Below are 18,221 nucleotides of genomic sequence, written 5' to 3'. Positions count from 1 at the left end.
CAGTCCCAGATCTCCTGGGACGGTGGTGGTGCTGGAGGTAGTGGGGTGGCCCCTGCTGCCCGGGGTGAACACTGCACCTCTTCCTGGGCCTGGTTGTAGGGGCATCCTGCCCAGTTGTGGCCATCCTCCTCACACCGGCCACACCAGTTTGCCGGTGGCACGACTGGGCAGGACCGCCAACGATGGTCCTCCTTCCCGCACCAGGAACACCAAGGGAAGAGGCTGGCCGGGTCCTCCAGCGGTGGCTGCAGCAGCTTACATTTCTTCAGCTGCTGCTTGTCCTGCCTTTGCCACTGTCTGCTCTTCTTTCCCATTTTTTTTTTTTTTTTTTTCAAAAAAAAAAATTATCCCAAAATAAAAAAAAAAAAAAAAAACATACTGCTCTGAGCCTCTAGGTGGCGCTATCCCACCTCTAACACCAAATGTGGCAGGCAGGTGAGTGGATAGAGGCCCAGAGACAGACTGCAGTTCAAAAAAAATCCTAATTTTATTATAAACACAAAAATAAAGTGCACAAGGGCAAAATAAAAATCTTTAAACACAAAAAGAAAGACAACAAAAACAAAACTTACAAAATTAAGGTTTCCAGGCTGGGCAATGCCTTCACTGGATTCACAAATCACAAAAAACCACAAACACCAACCTGCTTCCTCAGCTCCCTCCTTCCAAATGAGAAGCAGAGGCCTCCTTTTATGTCAGGTGGCTGGGCGCTGATTGATCGTTAATTAACCTAATCAACTAATCAACCCCAGCCATCTGAACATAATAAACCCAGGCAGGTAGGGGAAATTAACCTCATCCCTGCCAATTTAAAAAGGGCAGAGCTTTGCTCTGCCACACCACCAGATTCAGACGGTGAGCAAAATAATCTGTTATACAATGACATTAGAAATGCGTGTAGCAAAGGAGAAGCCATACTAATGGGGGCTTTCAATTTCCCCCATATAAAATGGGAAAACCCAATGGGTAGCATGACGGACGAAACTGAAATGGTGGAAAAGACAAATGACTGCTTCATAACACAATTTGTCAAGGCACCGACTAGAGGGGACGCATGCCTTGATTTAGTCTTTTCAAATAACGAAGACAGAATAACTAAAACAGAGGTCAGAGAACCACTAGCAAACTCAGACCACAACAAGGTCTCATTTGAAGTGCTTTTAAAACCCCAAAAGTAATGACTACAACTAATGTTACAATTTTAAAAAAGCAAACTATGAAGGTATGAAACAGAGACTAAGAGAAGTAGATTGGAGTAAAATAGAGAAAACATCCACAGACAAAATGTAGTACTACAGGCACAAAACAATTACATCCCTAAAGTAGACAAATCTAAATGTAAAACTAAATTGCCAAAATGGTCTAATAGATCAATTTAAAAAAATACTCAGCTAAAAAAGGAACTTTACAGAGCATTAAAAAGGGACCAAAAACAAAGTGCACAGAAAGAGTACATGGAACTGCAAATGCCAGTCAAAAGTTAGAAAGGCCAAGACAGAAATAGAAATGAACGTTGCTAAGGGGGCTAAAACCTATTCCAAAATGTTTTTCCAATATTACAACAGCAAGAGAACATTCAAAGAGGAGGTTAAATGTCCAAGAGATACAAATGGCAAAATCATAGATGATTACTTTTCACAAGTTTTTACAAAGGAGGATACAGACAACATGCCCCACATGTCATCCAGTTCCTATCCAGTTTTAAATAACTTTAGCATAACCGAGGCAGAAGTGTTAAAGGGACTAGGAGCTCTTATAATAAACAAATCCCCTTGGCCGGATGAGATCCTCCCGATAGTACACAAAGAAATGAAAGAAGTTATTTACAAACCGCTAACCAAGATCATGCAACAGTCTCTTGACACAGGGTTTGTACCGACAGACTGGAAAATTGCAAACGTAATACCGATCCACAAAAAGGGAAACAAAACTGAACCAATAACTACAGACCAATAAGCCTGACTTCTATTATATGCAAACTATAAGATCCAAAATGGAAAATTACCTACATGGTAACAGTGTCCTGGGACAGTCAACATAGTTTTAGGAAAGGGAGATCGTGTCTAACTAACCTGCTTGATTTTTTTGAGGATGCAACGTCGATAATGGATCATTGTAAAGGATATGACATGGTTTATTTAGATTTCCAAAAAGCTTTTGACAAAGTCCCGCACAAAAGATTAATTCTCAAACTGAACACAGTAGGGATTCAAGGAAACACATGTACATGGATTAGGGAGTGGTTAACATGTAGAAAACAGAAAGTGCTGATTAGAGGAGAAACCTCAGAATGGAGTGAGGTAACCAGTGGAGTACCACAGGGATCAGTATTAGGTCCTTTGCTATTCCTAATCTACATTAAAAATTTAGATTCTGATATAGTAAGGAAATTTGTTAAATTTGCAGACAACACAAAAATAGGAGTGGCAAACACTGTTGCAGCAGCAAAGGTTATTCAAAATGATCTAGACAAGATTCAGAACTGGGCAACACATGGCAAATGACATTTAATAGAGAAAAGTGTAAGGTACTGCACGCAGGAAATAAAAATGTGCATTATCAATATCATATGGGAGATACAGAAATGGGAGAAGGAATCTATGAAAAAGACCTAGGAGTTTTTGTTGACTCAGAAATGTCTTCATCTAGACAATGTGGGGAAGCCATAAAAAAAGGCCAACAAGATGCTCGGATATATTGTGAAAAGTGTTGAATTTAAATCAAGGGAAGTAATGTTAAAACTGTACAATGCATTAGTAAGACCTCATCTTGACTATTGTGTTCAGTTCTGGTCAGCATATTGCTGCTCTAGAAAGAGTGCAAAGAAGAGTGACCAGAATTATTCCGGGTTTAAAAGGCATGTCATATGCAGTCAGGCTAAAAGAAGTGAATCTATTCAGTCTTGAACAAAGAAGACTACATGGCGACCTAATTCAAGCATTCAAAATTCAATGTCAACCCAAGGGACTTTTTCGACCTGAAAAAAGAAACAAGGACCAGGGGTCACAAATGGAGATTAGACAAAGAGGCATTCAGAACAGAAAATAGGAGACACTTTTTTTTCCAGTCTCATATATATAGTTTCGGTTCAGAAGGCAATTCTCAGTTTTTTTGTGATCCTTTGTTTTTTTTTTCTATTTTTAATAACAGAAACAAAGCTTAAAAACCAAAAAAAATTATAAAATAAACTATTTACAACATTGCCAATTAAAATAATAATAAAATAACTAAGAAAAAGTTACTACAATATTGTTATCTAAAAATAAAATTACATACCAAAAATAGAAGCTAGTATGAAGGTAATGGAAAAGAAGCACTCAGTCTCAACTATCTATGGTCACTTGCTAAAACAAGCATGTAATAAATTTGGGAGCGTGAAATGGAAAAGCTGGACTTTTCTCCTGATTGGGACAATGTATGGAACAATATGTTTTTAGCTTCCATGAACCCAGCTCACCAATTAATACACTTTAAACTTATCCATAAACCATATGCTACTCCATACCTACTTTTTAAAATGAAAAGGTCCCCTAGTCCGCTCTGTGCAGTTTGTCAGACTGGTGCAGTGGGCGCATACCTACATGTTTTGGGAATGTCCGATTGTGGCTGCGTTCTGGGACAGTGTAGCTCAAACTATTACTGAGCTGATGGAGGTTCAGATCATAAAATATCTGGTTGTATTTCTCTTGAATGATGACTCCTCCCTGGGCCTTTCTCTACACCAGAGCAGGATACTTCTGGCAGGGTTAACTGCAGCCAAGAAATCCATTTTATGGCTTTGTATAGACCCTACTCCTTCTATGATTGCTACCTGGCTCTCAGACTTTATAAGCATTGTTTTTTTGGAATGCTCCACAGCCAGGATTAATAAGGCACGTCTGACAACTATACAGGCATGGAGTGCAACTGCTACCGATTTGGCTACACTGATGTTTAAATGACATGGGCTTCCTCTCCATTACTTTCGTACTGGTTTCTATTTTTGGTATGTAATTTTATTTTTAGATAACAATATTGTAGTAACTTTTTCTTAGTTATTTTATTATTATTTTAATGTGCAAGCATTGGCAATGTTGTAAATAGTTTATTTTATAATTTTTTGTCTTGTTTTTATGCTTTGTTTCTGTTATTAAAAATAAAAAAAATAAATGATCACAAAGAATTGAGAATTGCCTTCTGAACCGAAACTATATATATGAGACTAGGAAAGAGGGGGTGTTCTTGTTTGAACCTTATTTTCTGTATTGTTTAGTTTAGTTCATTCTTCCTTTCTGTATTATCTTAGTTTAGTTGTTGCACCTTTAATTTTTCCTTTATTTAGTTTTATTTCTAATACAACTATTACTTTGTATTCACTAGAAACGTGGTCTAGTCTGATTATTTCAATAAGGGTCGGGTTCTACATGATTTGAATTCAAAACAAGGTATTCAATTATTACAATTTAAACTAGTCAAATTACAAATATACCTTGCACACTACATTATTGGTGCCCCGTGTGAGGAATTCATAGATGAAATAAACTGCCTTATATTGAGCAGGTAGAGGGTCAGAGTTTTGATGAACTGGAATTTTTGATATCTGAAGTGGCGAGTCAGGCACTCGCCAAGTTATACAAGGGTGAAAAAGTTGAGGCAAGTAAGGTGCTTTCTAGCTTAGCGTTAAATCGGTTGATTCAGTTGAAATTGAATCTGGAAGAGTTAGATAAGGGCCAGAAGCTGGTAAAAAAGTTGAAAGATATAAGGAAGAGAGAGTTGAATTGAAGGAAATTATTGAAGCTCAGAAGACTCAGATTGACTTGGTAACTGGCGAAAGAGATGCAGTTGGGGCTGAACTCATGTCATGCAAGCAAAAGCTTGCCTACAATGTGCAAAAATTAGCCGACAGAGACAGTGAGTCAGATAGCGTTAATGAGTTAGCAGTTTGTGAAAATAAATTAGCAGATTGTGAACAGGAATTGAGGGGTAAAGAAAGAGAAAAGTGAGTTGTCTGACTCCAATTAGATGGAGTTCTACTGCGAGTAGACGAGTTGCACAGAAAGAAATTTAAAGCAGAGGAAAATGAGTTGGCAGCGCGAAAAGCAGGTGATGATCTTGAGGCAAGTCTTAGAAAGATAGCCAGAGATAGGGATGCATGTGAGCGAAGAAATGATGAGATAGAGAGTGAATTGAGACACGCAAGCAGGGAGAGAAATCAGTGGAAAATAGAGAAATTGGAGCTGGTGGATGAGAACAGGGACCTCCGCAAGCAAGTGGAGGATCTGACTCCTGCACCCGGCCAAACAATGGCGCAGGGACACTGGAGGTTTGAGGATCGTGCTGAGTTGGTCTGGGAGGTGGGAGAACCTTGTTAGAAAAACTACCACCAGACCAGGTGGATGGATGGAAAGACAAGGTCCAGTTGTGTCCAGCGATTTTGAAATGCTGTGTCAGGGTTTGATGAGAGACTACTCGGTTTGTTGACCCGGTGGCTTCTGTAACTTCAGCACACCAGTATCGACAAAATAATTGGGACAAGCGAAATAAGTGGGACAAGAGAAATAACTGGGATAAGCGGAAATGTCACTGTTTGATACCGAAATATCGGAGCTTGTTCGCAGGCTACCCTCTCCTGCTGAAGCCGAGAATGCAACTGAAAAGGGTAGGATTCCAGAAAACCGCGACACGCCCCCTAAACTGTGACAAAACACTCCCCCTCCTGCCCCTTTTGTCTATTTGATTGGGTAGGGGAACCCGATCGGGAGAAACCGCCCACCTCATACTCAAGGGATCTCCTTTCAAAGCCGATACCCTGTGTTGGCCGGGGGCGGGGGGGCTGGAAACAGCTTGTAGGATAGCTTATTCAGAAGGGAAAATCAAAACGCATTTACATGGTGTTAACAGTGGAGAGAGAGCTGGAATGTGAGGCGCTGTTAGATACTGGATGTACTGGAGGTTTGTTTGATGTCTTTTACCACGTTTGAAAGACTTAAACAAATGATGAAACGGGCTGACAGGTGGCTCAGGGTGGAAGCGTGTAGTTTGAATATCACCAGTTATACACAGGATCAGGCACAGATCACTCTCATAGCATGGCTGGCGTTCACGTTTGGGACAATGAAAGTAGTGCATCCCGTGTATATTTCCAAGTTTGAAATTGAAAGTTTACTCATTGGTCAGGATTTACGGGATAGGTTAGAGCCACTTCAGTTGTGAACTCAGATCCAGTTTCCTAAACAGGTTGAACCAGGTAGCAATAGGGAACAGGGGTGCAATGTAATAACAACAGCAGACCCCGTCCACACTGCTACCACACCTGCACCACAGAGACAGGAGGGTCGCCCTGGCAGGGGTTGGAACAGACAAACTTTCCCACATACCCTGTACACATCCCAGATGAAGACTGACCTCCTATACATCTCCTCAGTCATAGAAAGGCGTTTTTGTGTGCAGTGGAGCCTCCAAATGATCAGGCATACCTCCCTGTAGTGGTTGGGGGTATACAGGTTGAGGGAACACATGTTAAGAATGTAGCTTTGATTACTGAGTTGGAGAAATCAATGACTAGTGTAGATCTGTATGAGCAGTTGGTTCAATATGATCCCCTGGTGACAATGGTAACCAGAGCACAGAAGCTGCAGGGAGATCCACTTCCCCAGCTGCCAGTGAAGAGCATGGGGATCTGTGCTGTATCTCTCCTAATAGGAAAGAGACTGACCGTCCCCTACATGCATGTTGCACCCCGATTGACACACTCTGTTTGTATAGGCGCTGACTTGTTGGTGAGACTGGGAGTTCAGTTGGACACGGTCAATAACCTGTTGTGGGCCCAAGCAATGCCAGGAGCTGATGTACTGGAGTTCAATCCAGACCGTATGTGGTCTGGGCAAACCATTCCTCAAGTTTTCTAGGTAATTAATGAATTTGAGTTGTTAGTGCCTGCACTAACAGCAGGGATCCCCGTTCGACTCAACATTGTGAAAGGACAAGCAAGTCAGGCTTTCTTCCAACCGTCTCGACGGTTCAATGAACTGAACCTGACGGTGTGTGGTACCCCCAGACTCGAGTTAAACAGAAGGTCTGCTTACCTACTGGTGCAGAATATAACAAAGGGGAGTTTCAGGATCCCTGCCCACACAGACATGGGATTCTTAATAGATGGTGCTTTTCACGATTTCGAATTGACCATTCCGGTAGTTGGCCAACTACCCAGGTCGTTGGTGGAGCAAGGGGGTAACGAACTGGTGTACTTCACCTGCCCTGGTGGAATGATAGCTGTCACCCCATCTGAAGCTTTCCACAATAGTGAAGTGTGGAGGGTGGACTTAAGCAATGAGAATGAGATGGTCGTGCATGTGGTCACCAAGGTGGCTCCAGAAACTTGTACGCACGACACGGGTGATAACCTGTTTCCTTCCCAAACATATCCAGGGTTTGAAGAGCAGGTGCAGCAACAGTTGGCTAAGGCTGATGCTTTAGAAACAGAGACGCAAAAGCAACAGTTCCACCAAATGTTTTACGACTATAGCAGCCTCTTTTCTAGAAATGCGTTTGACTGTGGAGTTACAGACGTGCATATTGTCCACATCCCTACCGACCCAAACGCCCAACTGAAATATATTTGACAGTATAAGATTCCTTTAGCTGCATTTGATTCCATCCAGGAGATTTTAAACTCCCTACTGGAATGGAAGGTAATCAGGGGTGTAAATCAACATACAATTCCCTACTCTGGCCGGTGTTGAAGCCAAATGGGAAGTGGAGGCTAACAACTGATTATCGCCAGCTGAACAAGCAGGTGCCATTGTCACACTGGCCCATGATTCACTTGGATCAGGAATTAGCGAAAATCACCTCTGCCAAATATTTCACTACGGTGGACATGGCAATTGGATTCTGGACCATGGAGGTGGCCCAGTCGGACCAGTACAAGCTGGCTTTTTTCCTTTGGAAATATGCAGTTTACCTGTAACAGGTGCCCTTTTGGCTAATCAAATTCCCCAGCTGAGTTTAATATCTTCCTGCATAAGGCAATGAGTGATGCCGCAGCCCACAGTAATTAGATTTATGTGGATGACGTTTTGATGCAAAGTCAATCCTGGACAGACCACATGATAGAGAATAGGCATGTACTCACTCAGTTGTCTCAAGCTGGCGCTAAATTATCATTAGCAAAGAGACAGTGGGCTAGGACTAAGGTTGAGCATGTGGGGCTCCTGGTGGGAGCTGAGGACATAGAGCCACAGTCGTGTAGAATTCAGGCAATCCAGATGATCAAGTCACCTACTAGCGTCTCAGAGGTGCATAGTTTTCTGGGGGTGTGTAATTACTCTCGACAATTCATTGAGGACTACGCGGAAATAACTAAGCCCCTGTGTGAATTGTTAAAAAAGAACTATCCTTTCGTGTGGGGACCAGAGCAGTAACAGGCAGTGCAGGAGTTGAAGCTCAGGCTCAGCACATAACCTTGTCTCGCTTACCCGAACAAGGACCAAGAGTTTTATCTTGAGGCAGGGTTCTCACAGCACGCTGCCAGTGTGGCACTGTCACAAAAGTATGACCAAGAAAGGTGTGTAGTGGCTTACGCCAGCAAGGTTCTCAGCAGCGTGGAACAAAAGTTCACAGACTGTGAGAAAGCGCTGCTAGCCACCGTCTGGTCAGTGGAGCATTTCCCTTGCTACACAGGGGGGCAGAAGGTCATCATAGAGACATGCCACCAGCCTGTCTTGTTTCTTAACAGTCAGAGGCTCAGGAAAGGCAGAGTAACCAACAGTCGGATTGTTTCCTGGATGATGGCTTTGCAAGGTTACTAAATAGAGGTACGATACGCCAAGAACAACAAAATGTATCTGGGGCAGGGGTTAGCCCAGTGCCAAGACTGCGGAAAATACGATCACCTTCAAGAGGTCCCCGCCATCATGACAGCGGCTTCCCCGCCAACAAATCATCATTATTACGATGAGAATGTGGGTCAGAGGTTACCCAGATCATACATTGATGGTTGCTCCTTCCGCCATTAGCAGCAAATGCAGGTGGGAGTGGGACTAGTCTGAGAAAATAACGAACCATGTGGGCCCACACAATACCAACTAGATCCCAAAACTGGCCAGTTTCAGAGGAAGCCGCTGTGCTAATCATGCACCAACAGGCTGTAGCTTATGGTATAAGAGATTTTGTCATTTGTAGTGACTAACTATGCTAGGCATAGCTTTGTATCCCATTTTCCTTACTGGAGAAAGAAACAGGTGCAAAACGCTCAGGGAAAAGAGGTTAAACACCAGGAGCTGTTCTTAGCGAGTGACAAACTTGCGACAGATTTTGGCATGACAGTGTATTGGAGGAAAGTGAAGGGACATTCACGAGTACAAGGCCCTGATAAAACAGGGAATGATGAGGTGGATAGGTTGGCTAAATCAGGGGCCCTCAGAGGAGAGCCCTGGAAATTCCTGGAGGAATGGCTCCCGTCTAAGGTGCTGGCTGTAGTTAGCGCAATAACACGGAGGAAAGTGTGGGAGGCCTGTCAGGCCATTGAATTTGGAAATTGGGTAGTAAGTCTAGGCAGGCAGCCTTTTGACAATGACCTGGTGGCAATGCAGAAACAGGACCCATTAATAAGGAGTATGTATCAGCATATCTCCAATCCACAGGAATACCCCCCCTCAAACCAAGCTCTGGAGGAAACCCGACTTGAGAGCCCTGAATACGGTGAGGGAAAGACTGAAGTTAGAAAAACGGCTGCTGGTTAACTTGTCAAGTGCAGGTGACACCCCTAAATGGGTGGTCCCCACCTGTCATCGGGGGGCTCATGATGCAACACGCTCAAGATGAGTCCTGTGGGGGGCCATACTGGAAGTAGGGCTACTTATGCCACTCTCCGACATGTAGCATACTAGCCGCATATGGGACCAGACATCACTGAATATATGAAACGTTGTCTGATCTGTCGTCAATTCCAGCCATCCCACACGTTACATAGGGCACCCCTGCAGAGAACAGGAATGACATTACCCTTGTCCCATGTCCAAATTGGACTGGGTTGGCCCAGTGATAAGGTCCTCTCAGGGAAATAAATATCTCCTTACAGTCACCTGTGCATTCACTAAGTGGGTTCAGTGTCTCCCCGCTCCAAACGATACCACCGAGACCACGGCTGTTCTACTAATGAATCATGTGTTCAGTAGATGGGGGCTCCCCATGGAAGTGAATTCAGATAGGGGAACACATTTCACCGCAACAGTAATGGCAGAACTGTGGGATATGCTAGGAGTCAGGTCCAAGTTGTACATCGCTTACCACCCACAATCCTCAGGACAGGTGGAGAGAGTGAATAAGACCATAGTAGGCATGTTGAGGAAGTACGTGTCAGTTAATGGACGGTACTGGAACATTAAGTTGCCCTTGGTACTGGTGGCAATTCCGTCCACCCCCCCATAGCTCAACTGGGATAAAACCCTTTGTGATGATGGGGCAAAAAATGACTCTAACTCTGCATCACCTTATAGGCAGAAGACATAAGTGTGGCAGGCGCTGTCACACAGCATCAATATGTATCTGACCTGAGAGTGCACCTTCAGTAAACCTTTGCCTTGGCTCAGGCAAACTTCGAAAGGAATGCAGAGGGCAGGAAGGCATATTATGACAAAAAAAACACTAGCAAGGTGTGCCAGGAGGGGGAACAGATGTTCTATTTTAATTTTACTAGTCCAGTGGGTGTGGCCAAGAAATTCCTCCCAAAGTGGTCAGGTCCCTATGAAAAAATTGACAAAGTGTCCCCGGTAGCCTACAGGAAAAGAATACAGAAAGGAAGTCTGACAGTATATAAATGGGTGCACTTCAATCAGATCAGGCTGTGCCGCTGTGTCTCCCTGTTCCTGTTGTGTGTATCGTAGTCAGTGGCATGCTAGTATGTGGGTGTAGTTATATATACAGTACCAGTCAAAAGTTTGAGTATACTTGCTAGAAACTACGTTTTTTTCACAATTAACATTTTACGTTTTATACGTTTCTATAAATACTTGAAAACGAAAACACACGTTACAATATGCAAAACAAAACATAAGGAGTATCAAAGCAATGTTCAAGAAAACTGAAAATTGTCTCTAAATCTTGGATTCCTCAAAATAGCCACCCGTTGCTTTAATAACAGCCTCACAAACACGAGGCATTCGGTTAACAAGTTTCAGCAGGAAATCACCCGACATGTCTACCCAGCTCTTCTGCAGCAATTCCCAGAGATGTAGGGCACTTGTGGGTAGCTTTGCTTTGACTCTTCTGTCCAGTTCGTCCCATACCAGTTCTATGGGATTGAGGTCATTAGATTGAGTTGTCCTTCACTCTTCGCCAGATAGTTCTTGCACAACTTTGAGGTGTGTTTTAGGTCATTATCTTGCTGAAGAATGAAGGACTGTCCAACTAGCTGTAATCCTGATGGAATGGCATGCTTCTGAAGTACGATAGCCATGCTGCTTGAGCTTGCCATGGACTTGGTAAAGATCACCAACTCTGTCACCAGCAAAGCAACCCCAGATCATTACACTACCTCCACCATGCTTGATAGTGGGAACCACACATGCAGAACTCATGCGCTCACCCTCTCTGCGTCTTACAAATACTTGGCGGTTGGACCCAAATATTTCAAATTTTGACTCATCGGTTCATAAGACTGACTTCCACTCTTCAAACGTTCAGTTTCTTTGTTTTTTGGCCCAGGCAAGTCTCTTCCTCTTATTCTTCACTCTTAACAATGGTTTCTTTGCAGCAATTCTTCCAGTTAGGCCAGTTTCACACAATCTCCTCTGAACCGTTGATGTTGAAACATCTGTACTTCTAGTAGCATTTAGCTGAGCTTGTATTTCAGGTGCAGTTAATCGCTGGTTTCGCAGACTTGTGACTCGAATGAACTTGATCTCTGTTTCTGAGGTCACCCTTGGCCTGCCTGACTTTGTTCGGTTCTCATGAGTGCCAGTTTCTTCAAATCGTTTGATGGTCTTGGCCACAGCAGTTACAGACACTTGCAAAGTTCTTGTGATTCTTAAAGATTGACCTTCATTTCTTACAGTAATTACAGACTACCTATATTTACAGATACCTATATTTAAGAACATAAGAACATAAGAAAGTTTACAAACGAGAGGAGGCCATTCGGCCCTTCTTGCTCGTATGGTTGTTAGTAGCTTATTGATCCCAGAATCTCATCAAGCAGCTTCCTGAAGGATGCCAGGGTGTCAGCTTCAACAACATTACTGGGGAGTTGATTCCAGCCCCTCACGATTCTCTGTGTAAAAAAAGTGCCCCCTATTTTCTGTTCTGAATGTCCCTTTGTCTAATCTCCATTTGTGACCCCTGGTCCTTGTTTCTTTTTTCAGGTTGAAAAAGTCCCTTGGGTCGACATTGTCAATACCTTTTAGAATTTTGAATGCTTGAATTAGGTCGCCGCGCAGTCTTCTTTGTTTAAGACTGAACAGATTCAATTCTTTTAGCCTGTCTGCATATGACATGCCTTTTAAACCCAGTATAATTCTGGTCGCTCTTCTTTGCACTCTTTCTAGAGCAGCAATACCTTTTTTATAGCGAGGTGACCAGAACTGAACACAATATTCAAGATGAGGTCTTACTAATGCATTGTAGAGTTTTAACATTAATTCCCTTGATTTAAATTCAACACTTTTCACAATGTAGCCGAGCATCTTGTTGGACTTTTTTATAGCTTCCCCTAATAATCTTTATTTTTATATAGTGCCTTTCATAGTGGACCACCATTACAAAGCGCTTTCCAGAGGTAGGCTATGACCTGTGCAATACATGCAGTGTCACTTACAATAGTTAAGTGACTTGCTCAGGGTCACACAGTGAGTTAGTCAGTGGCAGAGGTGGGATTTGAACCGGTGACCTTCTGGTTACAAGCCTTGGACTTTAACCCTTGGACCACCCTGCCTCCATCATTTATAGTAATCATGGACCCTCACTTGTTAACAATAATTGGTGACAAAAGGTTAATTAGGTAACATCTAACAAAGACACTTTTATACTTAGGCCAGTGTTCTAACACTGTGTTATACATATTTCAAAATTTTAACTTACTTGGGCTTCTGACTGGAATCCCCTTGCTTGCTTTCATTGAAATTGACAAGATTTACATTTTCATTTAAAAAATAAATTTATCATATAATGAAATATTAAGTGTTTATAGACAAGTTTATACAGTTAAAAGCATAGATAATCATGAAAAACCTAGTTTCAAGCAGGTGTACTCAAACTTTTGTCTGGTCCTATATATATATATATATATATATGCAATAAGGCACGAGAGGGTGCGGGATATACTCTAATATCCACACGGCCCGGGTGCGTTAATAAGGCACGAGGTGAAGCCGAGTGGCTTCAACCGCCCGGGCCGTGTGGATATTAGAGTATATCCCACACCCTGAAGTGCCTTATTCTGCTTATAAAATGGATCAACCGAAAAAAAAAAAACAACCTAAAAACATGTTTTAATTAACAAAAAAGTTACTTTTATTGAATATCCTTCCACCTCTGCCTGAACTTAGAAAAAATAGTCCCTTAAAATATACAAAAAAGTAAAACCAAAAATGTATTAATTAAAAAATTATTTCAGATGCTGAATTGAACATTGCCATTGAAAATGCAGTTTTGATTCATTACACTTCTTGTAATTCTTGGTTTATTCGTTACATTTTAAAGTAAAATATTACTGCCCATTTTCATCATGACACAGCACAAATGAGCCTGCCTTTAAATCACGCAGCACAAATAAGACAGCCTTTAAATCACGCAGACCCTTCCTCACAAGACCTGCAATAGTATCATCCTTTGTTATCCGGGGTAGTAACAGGAGGTATCCATACCAGATGTGTGTTGGTACAGCTTCACAGTGGCTAGAAAGATTATTTGCATGGAATGCCCGATTACTTATCAAACTGACTTTGCAATTTACAGTTTGGTAACGTGGAGAAATACTGGGTCAGTGTTAAGAAACTATTTAAAACAATGCAGGGCACAACAGAAGAAATGATACCCTCGTACCTGGACACATTTAAAGGGTATGGCAGGAACTGTCGAGATAAACTTATAAACGTTCAGCCTCCCATCACACAGCTGCGCAGGGGGGTGGGTCCAGTGGCAGCAGGCAGGCAGACTGAAGAACGGACAGCGGGAGCAACGGCAACAAAACATCTTTTAACCCCAAAGTCTCTTTTAAGAGGGACCCAAATCTTTTGTGAAAAGATGAAAGTTTAAGAGATATTTTTAAGAAATTATTTATTTTCAAAATGGGATAGGGAAACGCCGTAGTTCAGGGAGAAGGCACAGAACGATCAGAATGGCGAGTTTTGAATTTATTTGAATATTTACATTTACTTTTTCACTACTTTAATTAATCAATGGTGTCGGATTCAGATTCATTCAATATCTCATGTACACTTCGGTTTCCCAAAAGTTCAACATTTACATAAATCTCATCAGTCATGTTTGTTGCGATAAATTCCAATATGTCTGCCATTTTTGTTTTTAAATTCTAGGTGAATGGATATCTGCCTGTGATTTGCCCGTTTTTGAAAAAAAAGTACCGACCCATGGTGATATGCTGTAATATCAACACCCCCATGTGACCTATTTTGACCAATCATGATAGAGTATTTAAAATACCCATTTTATAAATATAGGTAGATAATATCTAATCATGGTCGTGTAGGGCCTATGTAGTCAATTAGCTGTTATCCTGGATAATAGCCTCATACAAGTGGATATAGAGCTAAAATGTATTTCCTGTGTGTTACAGAATGATACCTGTAGAAACAGACTGGTTAACAATGATGGTCTGCTTGATTGGCTTGACACAGCCTTCTGAAATTGTGAAACCTGGTCCCGCTACGGGTGTTGTTCTTCAACATGCCCCAGGACTGTTGATAACAAAGTGTAGAACATACACGCAAAGGGTGTACGTGAGGTTGGAGTGAGCCATCCAAAAATATTTCTAGGGGGGTCTACTCGCCACGACCGCTGTGAAGGATCGCTGTTTTCGGCTGGTCTGTTTGCCTCCAATACGGTCACCCTGAACACATTGAGAAAACATGTGAAGGAACTTAAGGAGGAATTACCTGAAATCAATAATAAACTTACGCAACAGCAACAGCAGTTACAGAACCTGAGGGTAACCCTGCGAGGAACAGTACTCACTGTCAACCTCATTGCCTTCAAGAAGGGGGGAATGTAGCATCAAGGGGGGGAGGTCATCATATAATTCTGTGCATGAAAGTAACAGAATTGGAATATACAGGGAGGAGTCTTAAACCATTCTTCTTGGTTTCTGGTCTCCAACTCACCCACTGACAAGGAATGCTTTTAAAAATAGTCGTAAAATAAATACTTGACATATGGCCTATCTTCACGATCGCTGAATGACTCATTCTGCACCACAAGCCAAACAATTCACACTTAAGACAAAAACCATAAACAAGCCAACAGGGGGCAGAATAGACCAATGGATAACAAGGGGTCGCATCGGTACAAGAACAACCAATGAAAAACTCTCCACGTAGGCTAAGGCACTACCCAAATGAACCCAAATATCCAATCACAGGGGGAGAAAGAAACCTACAAAAGTATGAGCGCGGCATTGAAACGACTCTCCTGACACGAAATCCAAGGCTCCAATACACAAACCAGTCTGTGAACTGTGATAACCTGGAGATCCAGGAGATCCAGCCTGCGACCAGCTGGGACAGAGATACCGTTTTCGGACACTCTAATACGAAATAACAATTCTGGTGTTTGCCTTGGTGTGGGAGTCCGTTGCGTGAGACGTCTAAAATCCTAAAGTACTTGTCTAACTTAGCCCTGATTGATCACCGGGAAAAAGAGTTGGATAAACATTTGAAGTCGACATAAATTGAAGTATATTCAATTTATTGAGCTAGCAGTGCCGGAGTTTGCAGTGGAATATCCCAGACATAACCGGACGAAGAGTGCACATATTGGTGGAGGAATTGCTGTTTCAGTGGAATATCTAAATAGTTAATGACTCTTAGTTCTTTGCAGAGACATTTATTTCATACCCTGAAGTGGAGACGAAATGCGAGGAAGGCAGACCCGGAATCTAGCTGACCTTGACAGCGGGCAAACTTCAACCTCCTGTATTGTTGAAGACAAGGAACAGCTGGAGGAAACAGCGCAAATCCGTTAAGTATTCAATGAGTAGTGTTATAATCCTCTTATGAACTCGAGAATAAGCAGACCTTAAAGTCAAATTAATGTTTTGTTTTAAGTGAAATGTAAGAAAAGTATCACTGCTTTGAGTTAATGAAAAATATAGTATTTGCTTGTATGTGATTTATATAAATTGATGTGAGTTTCATAAGGCAATTATCATTCTGCATTTAGAAGCTAGAATCCAAATTTAACTGTCTTGATAACAGATAATTCTTGACAGGTTGTCTGGACGCAAAGAGCGTCTTTACCTCGCAAGAGTGAGAATTGCCTTCTGAACCGAAACTATATATATATGAGACTGCTTTAACGATGCTTTGATTATCAAATATTCACGAAAGTGAATATTTGTGTTACTAATGATACCCCTGTTAAGTCCAACCTTCATCTTAAATAGCTGTCAGGAATGCAGTTGTAACCTTAACGGGATCTCCCATAGACTGCTTTGAATTGCTAATAGCTAATCAACCAGCGGAAGTGGAGGTGTTGTTGTTTGAACCTTATTTTCTGTACTGTTTAGTTTAGTTAATTCTTCCTGTCTGTATTATCTTAGTTTAGTTGTTGCACCTTTAATTTTTCCTTTACTTAGTTTTATTTATAATAAAACTGTTACTTTGTATTCACTAGAAATGTGGTCTAGTCTGATTATTTCAATAAGGGTCGGGTTCTACATGATTTGAATTCAAAACAAGGTATTCAATTATTACAATTTAAACTAGTCAAATTACAAATATACCTTGCACACTACATTATTGATGCCCCGTGTGAGGAATTCATAGACAGAAATGAACAACAAAACACTGTTTGTTTCGCCATCAGGCACTGGACTTAAGGAATAAAAATAAACAAACCTTTTTTACCTGGATTACAATTGTCCTTCTGTTCTTTGATCACCTGCACACTATTAACCACTTTGAGTTGTACAGAGTTTGTACATTACTGTAATTGATTCATTCATTGCAGTTCTTTCAACCGTTTTCAAAAGGACATTTACTAAAAATAAACTTGTAAATACTGTAACTCTATAAACGTGCAAGTTCTGTTACTTATACGCCCCCCTGGTTAACGTGACACCTTGGATAAGTCGATACCAAATAGCATACCCGTGGGGTGTCGAGTTAACCAGGGTTGACTACATGTGATCAAATATCCATTAATAGCAAAGTACATCCTCTCCTACCACTCTTTAAAGGGGACAATGATCATGTTAATAAAGCTAATAAGAGGTAAGAGAATGGGTTGTAAAGAAGCCCTATTTGTCCCTCGTGCTCCCTGGTCTATAGTGATCTCTTACCAGGGCTCTGCTCTCTGAGCTGGAGGTGCTGCTGCCACTGTTGTGACCGCCCCTCAGTGGCGATGTGTGGACTCGCACACCCTTTTGCTGCTCTGCCAGCTTGGGAACTTCCTTCCGCCGACCACTGCGCACAGACATCTGAGAGAGAGAGAGAAAGAGAAACCACTGCACACAGGCATCTCAGAGAGAGTGAAAGTGAGTAAGAGAGACCACTGCACACAGGAATCTGAGGGAGTGAAGATCACTGCACACAGACATCTGACAGAAAGAAAGACTTTTGACATCCTTTAATGAAACATTAAAAATAAATCCAGTAAGACACAAAACAATACAATAAAAATTAAAAATCCTTCTGAAACACTACTATAACTATAAAAACAAAAAACACTAAGAAGACTAAAGGGACGCCGAAAATAAACAACTATTTGCGGAAAGCCACCCCTACAGACTGCAGGAGATCCTATAGCAGATGGAAGAGGGGCTCCAGCCTTCCACAATCACTGTAGGCATGAAAGATTGCCTCCTCCTGCCCACAGAAACAGCACTCACTACTGATACTGAGGTCAACTCTGTGAAGAAACCTTCCCGTACTCACTATACAGTGGCGAAGTCTCCACTGAAGATCCCCACCTCTCTTAGACAGTGGTAATTTATATAAAACTCTCCGGATAGGCCTTAAGCCTCCATCAACAGAGAGATGAACCCTCCACTTAGTGTCAGTCAGCCC

At 41.9% G+C, this 18,221-nt stretch overlaps 1 protein-coding gene across 2 annotated transcripts in view; it reads right to left on the bottom strand.

The window, feature by feature from the left end:
- LOC121325741 (atrophin-1-like) overlaps positions 1–18,221 on the bottom strand; it is an 88,606-nt gene that overhangs the window by 46,222 nt on the left and 24,163 nt on the right. The window contains exon 3 of one of the 2 annotated variants that reach the window (XM_041268665.1): positions 17,495–17,632. The exons of the other annotated variant lie outside the window; for it this stretch is intronic. Within the exon in view, the coding sequence (XP_041124599.1) occupies positions 17,495–17,632 (138 nt within the window). The remainder of the gene's footprint in view (positions 1–17,494; positions 17,633–18,221) is intronic. 2 annotated transcript variants of the gene reach the window in all.

The sequence above is a fragment of the Polyodon spathula genome, chromosome 13, assembly GCF_017654505.1.
Source record: "Polyodon spathula isolate WHYD16114869_AA chromosome 13, ASM1765450v1, whole genome shotgun sequence".
Taxonomy (NCBI): Eukaryota; Metazoa; Chordata; class Actinopteri; order Acipenseriformes; family Polyodontidae; genus Polyodon; species Polyodon spathula.
The sequence above is the reverse complement of the archived record's forward strand: the minus strand, read 5'-3'. Positions and strand labels throughout refer to the sequence as shown.